The sequence below is a fragment of the Haematobia irritans genome, chromosome 2, assembly GCF_050003625.1.
Source record: "Haematobia irritans isolate KBUSLIRL chromosome 2, ASM5000362v1, whole genome shotgun sequence".
Lineage (NCBI taxonomy): Eukaryota > Metazoa > Arthropoda > Insecta > Diptera > Muscidae > Haematobia > Haematobia irritans.
In genome coordinates, this window is record NC_134398.1 from 102,358,870 (window position 1) to 102,377,275 (window position 18,406).

The 18,406-nt window shown below is 34.8% G+C and overlaps 1 protein-coding gene across 1 annotated transcript in view; it reads right to left on the reverse strand.

Annotated features, from left to right (window-relative positions):
- Nucleotides 1-587: 587 nt before the first annotated feature.
- Sos (Son of sevenless guanine nucleotide exchange factor) overlaps nucleotides 588-18,406 on the reverse strand; it is a gene marked incomplete at both ends in the record, with an annotated part of 72,841 nt that continues 55,022 nt past the window's right edge. The window contains 2 exon segments of the mRNA XM_075295761.1: nucleotides 588-1,318; nucleotides 1,381-1,497. Of these exon segments, the coding sequence (XP_075151876.1) occupies nucleotides 588-1,318; nucleotides 1,381-1,497 (848 nt within the window).

Sequence of the window (18,406 nt, forward strand, 5' to 3'; positions counted from 1 at the left end):
CGTATAACATCAACGAAAATTGTGGAAAATATTAAAACAAAGTTTAAATAAGCATCTGTGCCTAAACAGCCAGAAAAATTACATTACATAGAGCTGGATTTCATGGAAGAGTTTCTTGAAGAAAGCCATATATTTCATTCATTAACAGACAAAAGCGGATTGAATTCGCTAATTCTTTCATCAATAAGCCTCCAAAATTTTGGAAACAAATTATTTTCTCCGACGAGATCAAATTCTGTATTTTTTGGTATAAAAGGTCTGAAAATCCATGGTGGAGGTGGAGGAAGATTCGGCCGAACTTACAGCCTATTTTTCGTTTAAGTTAATTTATGATAATTCGTGAATATATATGTACGATCCTGTTATTGTTCCACTATCAAAAATTTTTGGTTTTATGAAATTCTTCAGAGAAAGAATTCTGCATGGAACACTTAACCTGTTCGGTCACATATTTTTCCAATGAAATAAAACTTTGAATTGTATTTAAAAGCTATCCTCAGACCATTATTAAATTATAATTTCATATCTTAAAATGTCAATCAATAAAATCATATTATAATATATTCTATTTTTTCCAAAGAACTCACCAGATATGGCTGGAGGACGGGCAATTAAATTTACTAGTTGAATCTGTTGAATGGAATGGAGATCGATTGTTTGTGGAATGATTATCCCGCTGTGGACTAATCACCACTTTTGGTAAAGGTGATGATAGTGGCTCATTGTCATAACCACATTGAGTATTCCAAGAATTTTGAATAGAAGAAATTTGAGTTCCTTGTGTGCCCTCATCCGAGAAGGCCGACGGAGCATCAACACGTACAACTGTAAATTCATCACCAAACACTGTTTGCATAGATGTTGCTGAATTTGGTTTCTTAGGTAAAATAGGAGCATCTTCATTCTCGTTTGACATTGAATCCGCTTGCAATGCCAATGTATGCAGAACAGTGGTTGTACTACTGTTTATCTCATGTTGGTCAGTTACAATAGCATTAGATGAGATATTTTTGGGAACATTGCGTTCAGGAATATTTACATTTGCAAATACCGAGAATGCCTGACTACTGTTATTTTGACTGTTTGTGTTACAAATATTGCTGCTAATACTTGGTGAACCTTGTTCGCTAGTGAAGCTCTCACTGGTTATCGGTGTAAACGGATGGGAGCGCGACGCTAACGTTGGAACAATACCGACGGGGTTTATGGTACCATTATTCGATGTAAGGTTATTCCCCGAACTGGCAGCACTGGTGTTGTTTTGGCGGCGAGGTTTAATGCCAGGCGATTTCAATGTTACTGAACTCCATTTTCTTGGCTATAAGAAAAAATATATTATATTTTTAAGTATACGTTTAATATAAAGTTAATGTTACGTACAAATTTAGGAGGCTGCTTACATCCTCGGGGTTCAATTCGAAGGCTTTCATGGTACAAGAAGTTAGATATGTCTGTGTCTGACATACCTTTGAAGGGATCCAAATTTTCCAAAAATTTCTGGAAAAACAGTAAAATGTCAATCTTTCATTGTTTTATTGCTGCTATCGAAATGAGATGATGTACCCTAAAAAATGCCTCTGTAACATATACTCTCAAACAAATTCTGCTTCAATCATATATATTTTCAGAATTTGTGCAAACAAAAAATTGGTTATACTGTGCAAATATATTTGATGCTTCACACTAATCATATTTTCTTAAGACTCCGAATGCACAATTTAATGTGCACATTGAATAATATGCAATTAAACTGTTTGACGTTGATGAATACATGCTCATTTATCAACATAAAAAAGTATGTCTATCAAGCAGAGCATTTATTAATTTTCTCACTTTGTTACGTTGATGTCTTTCGTTATCTATCTCCATCCCATCTTTATCTTCTTTCTCTATTCTCTCTTGCACTATCTGACGTTTCTAAACATATATATGTTTGTACGAAAATTTCATATTTATATATGATTGCATCTGTACACATTATATTTAAGAAAATCTAGTGTCGCAAACATAATATGTTCTAACATATTAGCATATATGTCCCAAACATGATGTACTAGTTTATGAACATCATATGCTTGCACTTAAAAATAATGTGCTAAAAATTTGAGTGCCAAACATATAATTTTTACACCGAAAAACTGTCTTGTTTGACCATGAGGATAAGGAAATTTTGAAGCAAATCTTTTTTATAAAACAGATCTCAAATTTCTCTAATGTAACTTTCGACAAAATGGGATAATTTACATAAAATTGCTCTGTGGCCAAATCACCGCATTCGTCATCGAGTTCAGGGGCCAAATCACCGCAGTCGAAATCGAGTACTTCGTCGTCGTAATATAGTTTACGCGGATCACCACAGTCGTTATCGAATTGTTTCTACTCGAAGTTGAACACGAGAGGTAGCATGCTATCGAAAACGAAGTATGTAGTGATTTTTGAGCAGAAAAAAGGTAAACAAAAAGAAACAAGTATTTGGTGAAAATGGAAGTATTATTTATATATTTTGGCAAAATACAGTAGCCGTTTCAAAAAAAAAATCATTTTTTTCAAGAAAATATTTAAAAGCTTCTTTTGACAGACGAAAGCGTCTTTTAAATCTATGGATGTTAAAAACACAATTAGTTAAAAGCACTCACTTCAAAATAGAATCAGTTACAGGTAATGCTAAACGACTGATTTTGTCTCGAATATTTTTCCTTATTAATGCCACTTTGTACTCATCCTCTGAATCCGAAGACGAGGAAAACACATGGATTCATAATAATTTTTACACATATACATATTTTGATCACAAAAAGTTATTTTGAAATCATCTTTTGCTTCCAATTTCTTATTACCATATGGTTACAGCAATGTAAAAAAAAGTAGTAGACAAAATAAATTACGATCGAATGCGGTGATCCAAAATTTTACAGCGATCGAAATGTTTCTCGATACGAAACACTCGATGACGAATGCGGTGATTTGGCCCCAGTTTCGCATAGAGAAACATTTCGATCGTAGTAAATTTTTGGATCACCGCATTCGATCGTAATTTATTTTGTCTACTGTTTTTTATACCCTCCACCATAGGATGGGGGTATATTAACTTTGTCATTCCGTTTGTAACACATCGAAATATTGCTCTAAGACCCCATAAAGTATATATATTCTGGGTCGTGGTGAAATTCTGAGTCGATCTAAGCATGTCCGTCCGTCCGTCCGTCTGTCCGTCTGTCCGTCTGTCCGGCTGTCCGTCCGTCTGTGGAAATCACGCTAACTTCCGAACGAATCAAGCTATCGACTTGAAACTTGGCACAAGTAGTTGTTATTGATGTAGGTCGGATGGTATTGAAAATGGGCCATATCGGACCACGTTTACGTATAGCCCCCATATAAACCGATCCCCAAATTTGGCGTGGGGAGCCTCCCGGAGCAGCAAAATTCATCCGATCCGGTTGAAATTTGGTATGTGGTCTTAGTATACCGTCTCTAACAACCATGCAAAAATTGGTCCATATCGGTCCATAATTATATATAGCCCCCATATAAACCGATCCCCAGATTTGACCTCCGGAGACTCTTGGAGGGGCAAAATTCATCCGATCCGATTGAAATTTGGTACCTGATGTTAGTATATGGTCTCTAACAACCATGCAAAAATTGGTCCATATCGGTCCATAATTATATATAGCCCCCATATAAACCGATCCCCAGATTTGACCTCCGGAGACTTTTGGAGGGGCAAAATTCATCCGATCCGGTTGAAATTTGGTAGGTGGTGTTAGTATACGGCCTCTAACAACCATGCAAAAATTGGTCCATATCGGTCCATAATTATATATAGCTCCCATATAAACCGATCCCCAGATTTGACCACCGGAGCCTCTTGGAGGAGCAAAATTCATCCGATCCGGTTGAAATTTAGTACGTGGTCTTAGTATACGGTTTTTAACAACCATGCAAAAATTGGTCCATATCGGTCCATAATTATATATAGCCCCCATATAAACCGATCCCCAGATTTGACCTCCGGAGTCTCTTGGAGGGGCAAAATTCATCCGATACGGTTGAAATTTGGTACCTGATGTTAGTTTACGGCCTCTAATAACCATGCAAAAATTGGTCCATATCGGTCCATAATTATATATAGCCCCCATATAAACCGATCCCCAGATTTGACCTCCGGAGCCTCTTGGAAGAGCAAAATTCATCCGATCCAGTTGAAATTTGGTACATGGTGTTAGTATATGGTCTCTAACAACCATGCAAAAATTGGTCCATATCGGTCCATAATTATATATAGTTCCCATATGAACCGTCCCCAGATTTGACGTCCGGAACCTCTTGGAGGAGCAAAAGTCATCCGATACGGTTGAAATTTGGTACATTTTGTCAATATATGGCCTCTAACAGCCATGTAAAAATTGGTCCATATCGGTCTTTAGTTATATATAGCCGATGACTTATTACACAAAAATTGGTCCATATCGCCAAAAACAATCTACCAAAACTTTACTTCCATAGAAAATTTTGTCAAATTTTATTACTATAGAAAGTTTTGTCAAAATTTCATTTCTATAGAAAGTTTTGTCAAAAGTTTATTTCTATACAAATGTTTGTCAAAATTTTATTTCCATAGAAAATTTTGTCAAAATTTTATTTCTATAGAAAATTTTGTAATTTACCAAAACTTTATTTCCATAGAAAATTTTGTCAAATTTTATTACTATAGAAAGTTTTGTTAAAATTTCATTTCTATAGAAAGTTTTGTCAAAAGTTTATTTCTATAGAAATGTTTGTCAAAATTTTATTTCTATAGAAAATTTTGTAAAAAATTTATTTCTGTAGAAAATTTTGTCAACATTTTATTTCTATACAAAATTTTGTCAAAATTTCATTTCTATACAAAATTTTTGTCAACATTTTATTTCTATAGAAATTTTTGTCAAAATTGTATTGCTATAGAAAATTTTGTCAACATTTTACTTCCATAGAAAATTTTGTCAACATTTTATTTCTATAGAAAATTTTGTCAAGTTTTTATTTCTATAGAAAATTTTGTCAAATTTTTATTTCTATAGAAAATTTTGTCAAAATTTTATTTCTATAGAAAATTTTGTCAAGGTTTCATTTCTATAGAAAATTTTGTCAAAATTGTATTTCTATAGAAAATTTTGTCAAACTAGATTATATACGTATTTAATTGGCCTTTTTTTGTTTAATATATACCCCGTATGGGCTAACTTACAATTTAGAAGACAGTGTTAAAAAGTTTTACGATACCTTGCCATCGGCAAGTGTTATCGCAACCCAAGTAATTCGATTGTGGATGACAGCCTTTAGTAGAAGTTCCTACGCAATCCACGGTGGAGGGTACATAAGATTCGGCCTGGCCGAACTTACGGCCGTATATACTTGTTTTACATTGCTGTAAACTAGGGCAATAAGAAATTGGAAGCGAAAGAGAATTTCAAAATACGTTTTTATGATCAAATTATGTTATTTCTGAGAAATGTATATTGTTTTTTTTTTTGTGTTAAAATATATGTGTAAAAATATATTATGAATCCAAGTGTTTTTTTGTTTTCCTCGTTTTAGGGTTCAGAGGATGCGTACAAAGTGGCATTAATAAGGAAAAATATTCGTGACAAAAGCAGTCCTTTAGCATTGCCTGAAGTAGAGTGATTCTATTTTGAAGCAAGTGCTTTTTAACTAAATGTGTTTTTGACATCTATAGATTTAAAAGACTTTTTCGCCTGTCAAAAAAAAAAGCTTTTAAATTAGTTCGAAAAAATAAGTTTTTTTTTTTTTTTTTTGAAGCGGCTACTTTCCCTAAATGCAACTAATATTATATTTTCTTAAATGTATTTTACCAAAATGGAATGATACTTACATTTTCACCAACTTCTTGTTTCTTTTTGTTTATCTTTTTTCCTCTCTAAAATCACTAGATACTTCTTTTTCGATAACATGCTACCTATCGTGTTCAACTTCGAGTAGAAACAATTCGATAACGAATGCGGTGATCCGAGTAAACTACATACGATGACGATGTACTCGATTTCGACTGCGGTGATTTGGCCCCTGGTATATCGTTTTCAAAAGATGTTTTTTGAATATTAGCAAGACCATCCGTGTTCGAAATACCATTCGAACAGAATTATAATTTATCTGCTTTCTCAAGTGTGTGTCTAGTTAACAGCATTTCACTTTAATTTATTGTCTCTTTCTCAAGTGTGTGTCTTGTTTAATAGCATTTCCCTTTAATTTTACTGTCCCTTTTTAGATTAACAGATGTAAACATCTTATCAGTAGAATCCTAGGTATAAATATTTGTATGCATTCGTGTTATATTTGTATATATTTAAGAGATAGTGGCTTAGAGTTATGATTGTACTTATTCTTTTTTACCTAGTAACATATGGATCCCTTTTTTGGGTTGTTAATATAAGATGTTGCGATAAGTAATGTTAAGTAGTCTATCTCGATTTGGGAACATAGAATGTAAGATATTCAATGAAATAAATAAATCAGCGTTGTTCGGACATTCTTGAAAGAAACTCCGTGACTACTAAATCATTTTTTGTATTTTATTTAGTTTTGTTTTCACATACGACAATATTTTAAATCTTATAATTATAGTATGTGGATATTAGTGGTAGAAATATAATTGTACAAATTATTTAGTATACCATTAATTATGAATAAAAAGTATTAACTAATTGGAAAGTAATAAATAAAAAATAAAAAGTATTGAAATGATAACAAAAAAAATAAGTTTAAAATGTATCGTGAAATTCAAAATCTAATTTGAATCGACAAAAACGAAACAGAAATTAAGTTCAAAATAACAAGAATAGTAATCATTATTACGAAATAGAGAAATAGAAGATAGAAAATAAATACTTAAAAATGTTTGTATAAGGCCCCCTTAAAAGCATTTGCGTTGCCAATGAATTGAATTTGAGCGGGCAGTGAGTTCAATAGACGAATTGCATTGTGGAAAAATTGTCATTCAGATATCAGTAGACGATGACGATCTGGTACCATTATGATTCTTCTGTTGGATCTACCAACAGTAAGTCTGTTGAAGAGATTTGCAGGAACTTTATTATATTGTATTTTGTGTAGCATTAAGAGAGTTCTAATATTCAGAACGTCGTAAAATACAACGCCGTGCAGTTGTTTTGTAAACGGAGATATATGTTCATATCTTTTTAACCCATAAACGTATCTTACAATTTCATTGTGTGCAATTTCTGAATAATTCGCAACCATATAAGATAACGGGTACCAGATATGATTTTGCTAGAAGAGACCTAATATTCTGGGGCGTGTATAGGTAGGTTTTATACAATCGCCCTTATTCCTGAAGTCGCCCTCGCCGTCGCTTTTTGTCGCTTTTCGTCAGTCGCCACTAATTGGTATTCCGTTCGTCGATATATTCTGCTATCGAAGAAAATCGGTATTCCTGGTGTCGCTTTTTGTCGCCAACATCGTCGCTTGTTGTCGTCTTTAAATTTACCAGCGAAGAGTTTAGTGTTTAATTTTTGAAGAAGTTTTTTAGACTTTATTAATCGAACAATTGAAAAATAAATGTAAAAAATGGAAATTGGTAAGATGTAAAGTGACTAATCTTCAACAATTACAAAAAAAATGGGGAAAAGTCAGTATATATAGCAGTTATGGTCATCAGATTCAAATCATAGAAAAGAACACTGTACAATTAAAGTAAACGTGTTGATTTTCGATTCCATTTATTTTTAATAGAAATCCTTCAAGGCCAATGTATTTTATTTAGCACCAAACTTAGGTAACAATTGTGTCGAACTTCGAATGATCCTTGGACACATAATGCCAACGTCGTTCCAATTGTATATGCCGGATGTTGTTATTGTCCTAATGTAGATATCTAAATCATTTCCCGAGTCAAATTTATCATTTATTTTGATTTTCCAAGTCAACATTGAATTACAAACAAACAGCATTTTAAACGCAAATAATTAAAATACAGTTTTGCACATCAGCTGATTGTTTTCTTTCACGATGATCCTTGTGCCATTGATCTCAGCGTCGTCGACATTTTTGTAGTTTTGGAAGCTTTAACTGTCCTCGAATATATATATCCACATTTTTTCCGCGTCAAATTAAATATTTTTTCTTGATTTACCGACTTAGAATTGCGTCAGAAATAAAAATATTTTAAACCGAAAAAATTAAATTTTTTTTGCACATCAGCTGATTGTTTTCTAGTGATATCGGCCTTTTATTACCGAGTATTGTAATTGGTACAAAAAGTAATCGTCGTCGTCGCCGTCGCCACTTCGCAGGAATACCAAATGAATGACGAGACGACTTAAAAGCGACAGACGACAAAAAGCGAGGGCGACTTCAGGAATAAGGGTGAATGTTCTCAACATTCCGAATATTGTATCAGATAACGATATTATATGGTCATTCCAGGTTAGTGTTTCATTGACAATTATACCAAGGTTTTTCGCTTTGCATACTTGACTAATAACATCATTTCCAATTTGAACCGGGTACTCACATACCATTTTCCGACAGCGACCAACAAAGAGCATGACCAACATTAGATTTGTTTGGGTTTATGTGTAGCTTGTTTTCCAATGCCCACATATAGATATTGTTCAAGTCTGTATTCAGTTTTTCTATTCCTTGGGATAATTCATTTTTTGGGCAACTGAGATAAATTTGCACATCATCTGCATAGATTTGAATATTTGAGTATTTAACCCTCTAATGCCCCATTTTTTTTGTATGCTGATTAACTATTCAATGTTAACGACACAAAATCAAGAAAATTTATACGGTAAAATTCAGTATATGCTGCAAAGGCTCTTGAACAGGTTCAACTAAGTTTTCTTTTTATTTTATTCATTTTTGTTGTCTTAAGGTGTGTTTTACTAAAAGCTTCCTTATTTAATGAAGCCCGCCTAAAGGCGGGATTGGGCATTAGAGGGTTAAGTATGCATGACGGTTCATTTATATACAAACAAAACAAGAGGGGACCAAGGATTGATCCTTGCGGAACACCTTGTGTTATTTGCAGCGGTGTGGAAATACAGTTACCAATCACCACAGACTGTTCTCGATCTCGGAGATAGTTCGACATAAGATTAGTTGCAGTATTTGAAAAATTGAAAAAATATCTAAGTTTTTTGCATAGTATTCCATGGTCGACACAATCAAATGCCGACAAGAGACCATACCTTCGTCGAAATTTGATCGTATATTTTCAGTAACATCTATCAGAGCAGTTGTACAGCTATGATTTGGCCGAAAGCCAGACTGTCTACTTGTAAGAAGTTTTTTTCATTTAAATATTCATATATTTGTTTATGTACCACTCGTTCGAAAACTTTGGACAGAAAAGGTAAGATGGAGATCGAACGATATTCTCCTGAGGACTTTGGTATAGGGATTATTTTTGCATACTTCCAACTTCTTGGATATTGACTTGTCGTCAATATTGTATTAAAAATATGTGTAATAAACGGAAGTATGTAATGTAAAACAGTATTGATGAACTTTGGATGAATGTCATCGAATCCTATAGCATCCGACTTAACCGACAAGCAACTTCTTGCAACATCACTTGATTGCATACATGAAAATTGAAAAGAAGAAAATGGTGGAAATATATTCGACATGAATTGCATGGGAGGTTCTGGCCCTGTGGCAAGCTTTGAGTATTTAAATTTTGTATTGTTTTTATGAAGGATTCATTTACTACATTAGGATCCTCATATATTTGTGGTAAAGCTTTGACGCAGATTCCTATTTCACGTATGGTTTTCTATTTCTCTGTTTACCTCAGTTCTCAGCGATCGATTTTTTTTTATTTTATTTTTTTTTTGTTTTATTTTTTTTTTTTTTACAAATGGATTGAGACGAGAAGTTGGACGACGCCTTAGAAAGAAGTGGTTGAGAACTGTGGGAAACATATCAGTCCTACAAAATTTGAAGATTCCCAGGTGGCTAATTACTAAAGACGAAGAAAATCTAGAACTCTTGGGATTTGCAGATGCATCTGAGAAGGCGTATGCTGCGGTTGTTTATGTCACAACGTCAGGTGGAGTGTCATTAGTTGCAGCGAAAAGCAAAGTTAATCCGATAAAGAACAGGAAATCCCTTCCAAAACTTGAACTCTGTGCAGCGAATCTTCTTGCTCGACTATTGAAAAAAGTAATCGAAATAGTGAGACATGATAAGAAGGTGTTTGCTTGGAATGACTCTACCATAACCCTGGCTTAGATAGAAAATAGAGGTGTGTACGTGAGTAATATTTTGCTCACGCACACTCACGACGGAGAAATCTTTTTCACGCACGATATTTTTCGTAGGACTCACGCTCACGCACGTTCAGGACAAGAAAATTTGTATTCACGCACACTCACGCACGAAAATCTTTTAAATGTCGTGACTCACGAAAAATATCGTGACTCACGAAAAATATCGTGACTCACGAAAAATGTCGTGACTCACGAAAAACCTAGTGACTCGCGAATAATTTTAATTTACCTATAGAACCTGACTAAAAACATGAGTATGATTAAAATCGAGAGCGTTATAAAACTCTTAACACTTAGGATGTCACTAAAATTATAAATGAATTCAACTCGTAAGCATTTTATGTTCGTAAGCGGGATTATTTTCGTGAGCGTGTTTTTCCGAAATTCGTTACTCACGCGCAATCACGACGATATCATTTTCGTGACTCACGCTCACGCACGACATTTGATTGGTTAATCACGCACACTCACGCCGTTGCCGTCAGCGTGACTCAAGACTCACGCGTGAGTCACGAAAATTTTCGTGAGTCACGACTATTTCGTGTCATGTGCACACCTCTAATAGAAAATAACAACAGCAAGGACAAATTTGCAAGGACCAGGGTTTGCGCCATAAGGAAATTGGTACCAGAAATTCGATGGAATTATCTAAAATCACCGGATAATCCTGCCGACTTGGGGACAAGAGAGTATCTCCTGATAAGACAATTGAATCAGAGATGTGGCGGAAAGGCCCATCGTGGTTATCCGAAGAAGAGGATGAATGGACAAGTCAGCCGCAGAAAACGTTAGTTTCGGTAACCAATGTGAGGTCGGAGCCAACATATCTATATTATTTAACAGAGAGGTATTCATCATACCTAACATTGCTGGGAATTTCCGCTCTAGTGTTGCAGTTTATTGGAAAGATAAGGAAGAAGTCGTACCATATAAAATATTTAACGCGAGAAGAGATAACAAAAGCGGAAAAATTAATCATAAAAGGACATCAACACGCAGAGTGGCCAACAGAAGTTAATGGGAATTCTGCCGACATACCGAGTTACTGTGTCTGCTCCCTTTCAACATTGTGGAGTCGACTATGCTGGACCACTGCAAATAAAGTTCTCAAACGGGAGAGGTCAGAAGTCCTTTAAAGGATATCTGGCAGTTTCATATGTATGGCAACAAAGGCAATGAACCTTGAAGCTTCCAGTAGCCTGGACACTGAAGCGTTCTTAGCAACTTTGTACCGATTTTTCGCCAGAAGGCGTAGAAGTAGCGACTTGTACTCCAATAATGGCACAAATTTTGTTGGAGCCACCAGTAGAATAGACGAAGATTTTGAAAATGCAATACGAAAAAATGCTGAAATAACCGGGGTAGCGGCAATAATATCGATGAAGCACCATTTACGGAGAATAGTTGGAGACATTAAAATTACTTTCGAGGAGTTGAGTACGTTACTTGCTCAGGTAGAGACAGTTTTGAATTCGCGACTTTTGTATGCATTGAATAGCAGTGACGAGGATTTAGATGTGCTGACCCCAGGACATTTTCTAATTGGACGTCCAATATTAGATGAACCCCCAACAAGTTATGATGGTACAATTGGATGCTTGGATCGATGGAAGCTGGTCCAGAAGATGAAGTCGCATTTTTGGAAGTGCCGGACAAATGATTATTTGACAACATTGCAGCAGAGATAATAATGGAAAAATCCAGAAAACAATTTACAAAAAGGGCAGGTCGTCATTGTAAAGAACGAAGACTCTCATCCAGCACGGTGGTCGTTAGGAAAGATTCTGGAGGCTCCTGCTGGAAGAGATGGTTTGGTACGTACAGTTATAGTCAAAACCAATAGTGGTACATTAATAAGGCCGATTGTCAAGATATGTCCATTGGAATGTTAAAAAGAGGACTCAACTTTCACCAACCGATGATTCCCTTATATTGGTTCTTTAGTCATAATTTTTTATATATTATATGTTACAATAAGTGCAAAATCTGCATTTGTTTCCCTTGGGCAGCATGTTCGAAATACCATTCGAACAGAATTATAATTTATCTGCTTTCTCAAGTGTGTGTCTAGTTAATAGCATTTAATTTTACTGTCCTTTTTTAGATTAACAGATGTAAACATCCTATCAGTAGAATCCTAGGTATAAATATTTGTATGCATTCTTGTTATATTTGTATATACCCAGCAAAAAAAGCGTCGCCAAAAAAGTAATGAAAAAGTTCTTTTTGGATCCGGAAGTGGTGCAAAATTGACGCAGAAGCGATGAATTTAACATGGGCTTGTCATAGGACTGAAGTCCTCCATTTCAACAGTCGTTGCACTGAATTTGCATCACTTCTTTAGGTGTGATCCGAATTCAATGCTTTGGATGTAAATTCAAAAATTCTGTGATATTTTGTCAAATAAATAATTTTTATAATTTTAATGGATTCTAACGCTTGTCGGAAACGTTTGACTACAAATATTTTCAAAAATTCACAATTTTTTCAGATTGGAATTCTGATTTTTTTCGACAAAATTTAAATGATTTCTACCATTTTATGAATTCTTACTCTGTTTTTAACCTATTTGAAACAAAAAAGTTAAAAATAACCATTAAAAGTATGAAAAAAACTAAGTTATAAAAAATTTAATTAAAAGAACTTCCTGGGTAGTTAAAATAAAGAACATCATTGTGAGTGCATCTTCTGGAAGTGCTTTTAAAGTTGTGCCTTTGGAAGAACATCCAAATTTTTTTGCTGGGTATTTAAGAGATTGTGGCTTAGAGTTTATGATTGTACATATTCTTTTTTACCTAGTTTTTTACCTTTTTTGGGTTGTTCATATAAGAATAGATAACATGTTGCGATAAGTAATGTTAAGTAGTCTAGCTCGATTTGGGAACATAGAATATAAGATATTCAATGAAATACATAAATCAGCGCTGTTCGGACATTCATGAAAGAAACTCCGTGGCTACTTAATCCGTCTCAAATAAAAATGAATTTATAACTCTACCCAAAATTGGAATCCAAATGAACACGTTAAGATAAAGGCCGATATTAAAAGGTTTGAAGTTATTCCATTCGGACAGACATTATCAAACTTCCATCGATTCAGTTCAACTATCGCTGATATACAGTGTTATTCAAAACATTTACAACCAACTAATACCATGAACTTAATGTATGTATATCTCCTATAATAAGAATTTTATAGTTTAGCTTCCACTTAAGAAATAGTCTTTATGGAGTACCTGTTATAAAATTTTGATATTTCCCGTAAGGTAAAGACCGGTGTGTTCAAAACATTTACAACTACCTAGCACCCTGTAATATTTTCTTTTTTAATGACATTATGTTAGTATTTTTTACCTGTAATAGTTATGAGAACCTAGGTTAGGTTAAAGTGGCAGCCCGATTAAGTTTCAGGCTCACTTAGACTATTCAGTCCATTGTGATACCACATTTAACTAAAAGTACCTATTATATATGAGCACTTCTAGTTTTAACCTCTGACCTTTTCTATTATTTTCTTTTGTTGAACCAACCAGATTGTTCCAAAAACATTAACAGACTGCTTAAGTTAACGTTTTTCAAGTCCGCCAGTAATCTAAAGCTATATGCCTCTAAAATTCGCCTACGCCTTACACAAAATGCAGGACACTCACACAAAACGTGTTTAATTGATTCATTTTCCTCCGCATCATGACAGCTCATACAGTAGTCATTATACTTCACACCAATAGTTTTTGCAAATTCGCATATCAGGCAGCGACCGGTTATATCAGATATTAGGAGTGATATCTGACATCTTGAGAAAACTACCATATCTAGTGTGCGGTTTAAGTTTAAATGGGGCCATATTTGCTTGGTGTCGTTACAGCCCTTGTAATTCCCCCATCGAACATTGGCCATCATAACAGCCTTCTCACGCAGTAAGAGTTTGCAGGTAGTCAGAGGCATACCAACAGATTCTAGTACTTTACATATGGTAGTTCCTATCCTTGCTAACTCATCTGCTTCGCAGTTCGCCGGTATGTTCCTATGGCCAGGTATGAATATTGTGCTGCTCAGCCATCTCGTTGAGAGATTTGCGGCAGTCATTGGCCGTTTTAGAATTAAGGAACACAGAGTCCAAAGGGTTTATTGCAGGTTGACTGTCTTATATTAATGCCAATATTTACTTCTCAGCCAATTCACCACCTCTTTTATTGCTAATATTTCAGCCTGAAAAACACTACATTGATTAAGTAATCTTATTCGAATTTCCAGATCTTTAGAATATACTCCGAAACCCACTTTTCCATCCAATTTGGAGCTATCTGTGTAGAAATCTATATATTGTTTATTCCCCGGGGTCTGTGTACACCACGCCTCACTGTTGGGAATTAGGGTTTCAAACTTTTTGTCGAAAAGTGATTTCGCTAGAGTGTAATCCACTACGTTAGGTACATCTGGCATTATTTTGAGGACCGAACTGTGACCGTAAATTTAATCCGACCACAGCGATAGCTCGCGCAACCGCACAGCCGTTGTTGCAGCTGACTGTTTAGCCAAAATGTCTAAAGGCAATAGATGCAGCAGATAGATACTGAATGCGCCTGAGATGCACAAGCACGCCATCGATACAATAAGAACATCCGAAAATACAGTAACGGTGGCTGGGACGTTTTTGGTAACTTTTGAAAGCGAAATCCAAATTAACGACACCACCTACAGAAATCCGAAAGGAAAAACAACGAAACCCCCTAACTCAGCAACAATTACCAATGTTAAAGTTATTGGCCACGAAGAAGTACTAAGTCTTCCGTAACTGAAAAAGCTGAGCATCGAAAATCTTCGTCATAAACGAAAAGAATATTGCAGCCCAAGCTACCACAGACAATTTCAGAAGAACCGAGGACGGCTCTCACTTAAGCGAGGGAGGTGTTAATCCATCGCATTGAACCTCCCCAAAATATTGGCATAGAAATTAATTGCTTACGCTATGTGAGCAGATCTGTTCAAACGTATGCTGGCCAAATTTGGGGATATGGACATTTCGAAGCAGTTGGTGAGCTACAACGCTTCTTTCTAAAACTAGTACTAAATTTGCCCGAAACCACACCAAACTATGCACTTTACATAGAAACAGGTCTAGAACAAAGCCATTTATATACATTTCAACTTCATATGAGCTACGTACTCAAAACACCTTTCATGTATTCAAGGGATAGATTACCACACCAACTAACTTTAATAACAATTAGAAGAAAAATTTTCTGGGTTAAAGATTTAATGTAAAAAATAAACGAGATGGTGGATAAAATATCCCGGGGTAAGAAGGAACAATCATTACAAAAAGCACTGCGGCGTCAGTCCCGATACTACAAAAATCTTGATTTATTAAGGGGAACTTTATATGTTAACTCAAACTTTAATGTGAACCAGATTAAGTGGATATTTAAAGCACGTGTAGATCTAATTTACCTAACTGCCAACCTGAAAATCCTAAATCTGAGTGACACAGACCGATGTACTTTATGTAACTTAGGTGAGAAGGAGACGATATACCACTTCCTCATTCACATTACACTTCTAATATCCACTTTAACTATATATCAACTGTCATTTGCCTTATAAATAAGGGATTTAAAATGAGGTATACATTTGAAGTTAAAGAAACTATTTTAATAGTTTGGAATTTTCATATTACATAAAAACATCCTTGTAATAATTATGCAATTGCAAACGTGTGTCACATAAGTTAAAATGTCCTTTTGTTTATAAAGGTTTACTCAGTCTATCAGAATGTCGGTTTACAGAAATATGACAATCATAAATTGGGAAGCGCAATCTTCTTTTAAACAATTGGGAGCCCGTTAGAATCTGGGCTAGAACCCACGACTATGTGTATGTCCCACAAGGCAGCTACTACTGCTTGGTACCGTATCATTCACATTACACTTCCAAAATCCACTTTAACTAGATTTCAACAGTCATGTACCATATAAACCCTCTATTATATATAAAATATTGCAAAGAAAATTTCCCGGGAATTCCCCCACTTCATTCCCGGGAAAGCGGGAGCGAAAAAATAGCAAATTACCGGGATCCCGTTCCCGGGGAAAAAACCTAATGCTAGTAGATACTGAACATATATCGTTGACAGATGTTCCTATATTACTCACATACGTAAAGTTGACCCATTCATCGCACACGGTTTGACCATTCAGAATTATGTGATTTTGTTCATTACAAAAGTCTATGTACTGTGGTGCCAACTGTTTTGGGCTGAAAATCGTCAATTTAAAAAAAAATCGTCAAAATCGTCAATTCATCCCAAAGAATTCGTCAAAAAATCGTCACCCATAAAACAGCTGAAAAAAGATTTAGGAACAAAATAAAAGTTTGATTAAAACATCTGCGGCATCCATATATTGTATACACAATAAAGCTGTTATTATTCCTATTCTCCAAGCGAATTTAAATCCTTATTACTTGCTCATGTATAATTTTTATTATTATTACTATTATCGGTGATCAATAAATAAACAAAGTGAATTTAAAAACAGCATTTAAAAACTCATCATCTCATAACTACGTTGTTTAAAATCGTCAGAGGCCAAATTTACCATCAAAAATCGTCAAAATGACGAAAAATCGTCAGAGTTGGCACCGCTGTCTATGTACTTTCGGCCACTCGCATTCAATTCTTTGTCCTTTAATTTTCTTACTCCAGTATATGCTGAGAAATATTCTCGGTATAGATCTACAATGTTTTGTTGTGCTTCGCCTATTCTCATATTTACATCACCTAATTAGGATAATATTCTCGCATTTATTCTCAGACATGAACAATTTTGCAAGCGTAAATTCCCTAGACCAGTTGGCACCTCTAATGTAGAGTGGCAGTAGAAGCATTTTGATGTTTTCAAATTTAAGATATGCTCCACAAAAATGTTCATTATAAAGAAATTCATGTTTTACACCAGAGTTTAGCACCGATTTTTTCAGACCCAAAAATACTCCACCACTAGCTCGTACAAATCGACTGACCTTTTTTGCATTAACCCATTGTACTTCATACTCCGGGAAATAGTTCTCAATTCTTTTCTGGTTTTGGTCTGTAAAATGTGTCTCTAATAAAATAATAGCATCGAAATTTTTGAGGTATGTGAAAAAATAGGGTATAAACATTTATTTAAAATTCCATTGATATTATATGATATTATCTTAAGCTCTATGCGATCAGATTTTGGATGATTTGGGGTTTCTCTTAGTTTTTTTGTCTCAATTTTATCGAAAATATTGTTAAACGAAGTCGTTTTTAATTCATCTTCGTACAATTCTTTTAGTACCCTTTCTCCTTCTACAGCTCCACTCATTAATTTGCTCTCTCCATTCCAGTAAAACTATTTATTATTTATTTTCATTTTATCATCTCTGACTGATATTTTGAATTTTTTTGATTCGACGAGAATGGTATTTCTTATCAATAGCATAGCGACTTTATTTCGATTCTAGTCTTGCTGTCTGCAAATTGTATCTCTCATATAATGTTTTAGCCGAAGTTATTGATGGCTAGACATTTAGTTTTTCTGCACAGATATTTTTAACTATGTTTAACACTGGCTTCTCGTTAAGTATATTTTTAAAAATTAGTCTCTTGGACGGAATTTGATGGTCCAGCCATACCATATTCTTTCTATTCTCTTCCAATTTATACTTAAGCAAATCTAACTCCTGTTTTAGTTTTACATTTTTTTCCTTCAAATTGGTTATCTCTCCTGTTGCCACATATATACCAGCCTTGAATACATCCACATCTTGCTTAGTAGGCAAATTTTTAAGTTTTTCATCCAACAGACTATTCATTGTGAGCTTCATGACCTCCATTAAGTCATCAACGTACATGTTTCCAACGTGCTTCTTGGCCATGTTATTCTCCTCCGGTGAGGTTTCGACTAGCTTGCGTTTTGTTTGTTGGGATGCGTATAATTGTGGGGTATTGGGCATACCGTGGTGAGTTCTATGGCTGGCAATTATCCAATTCACGAACCATAGACAATAACCGAGCTGAGTAAGTTATGTTCAGTTTCTGTAGTATAGTTTCAGGCGCAGACTTAAATACCAGCAATCGAAAA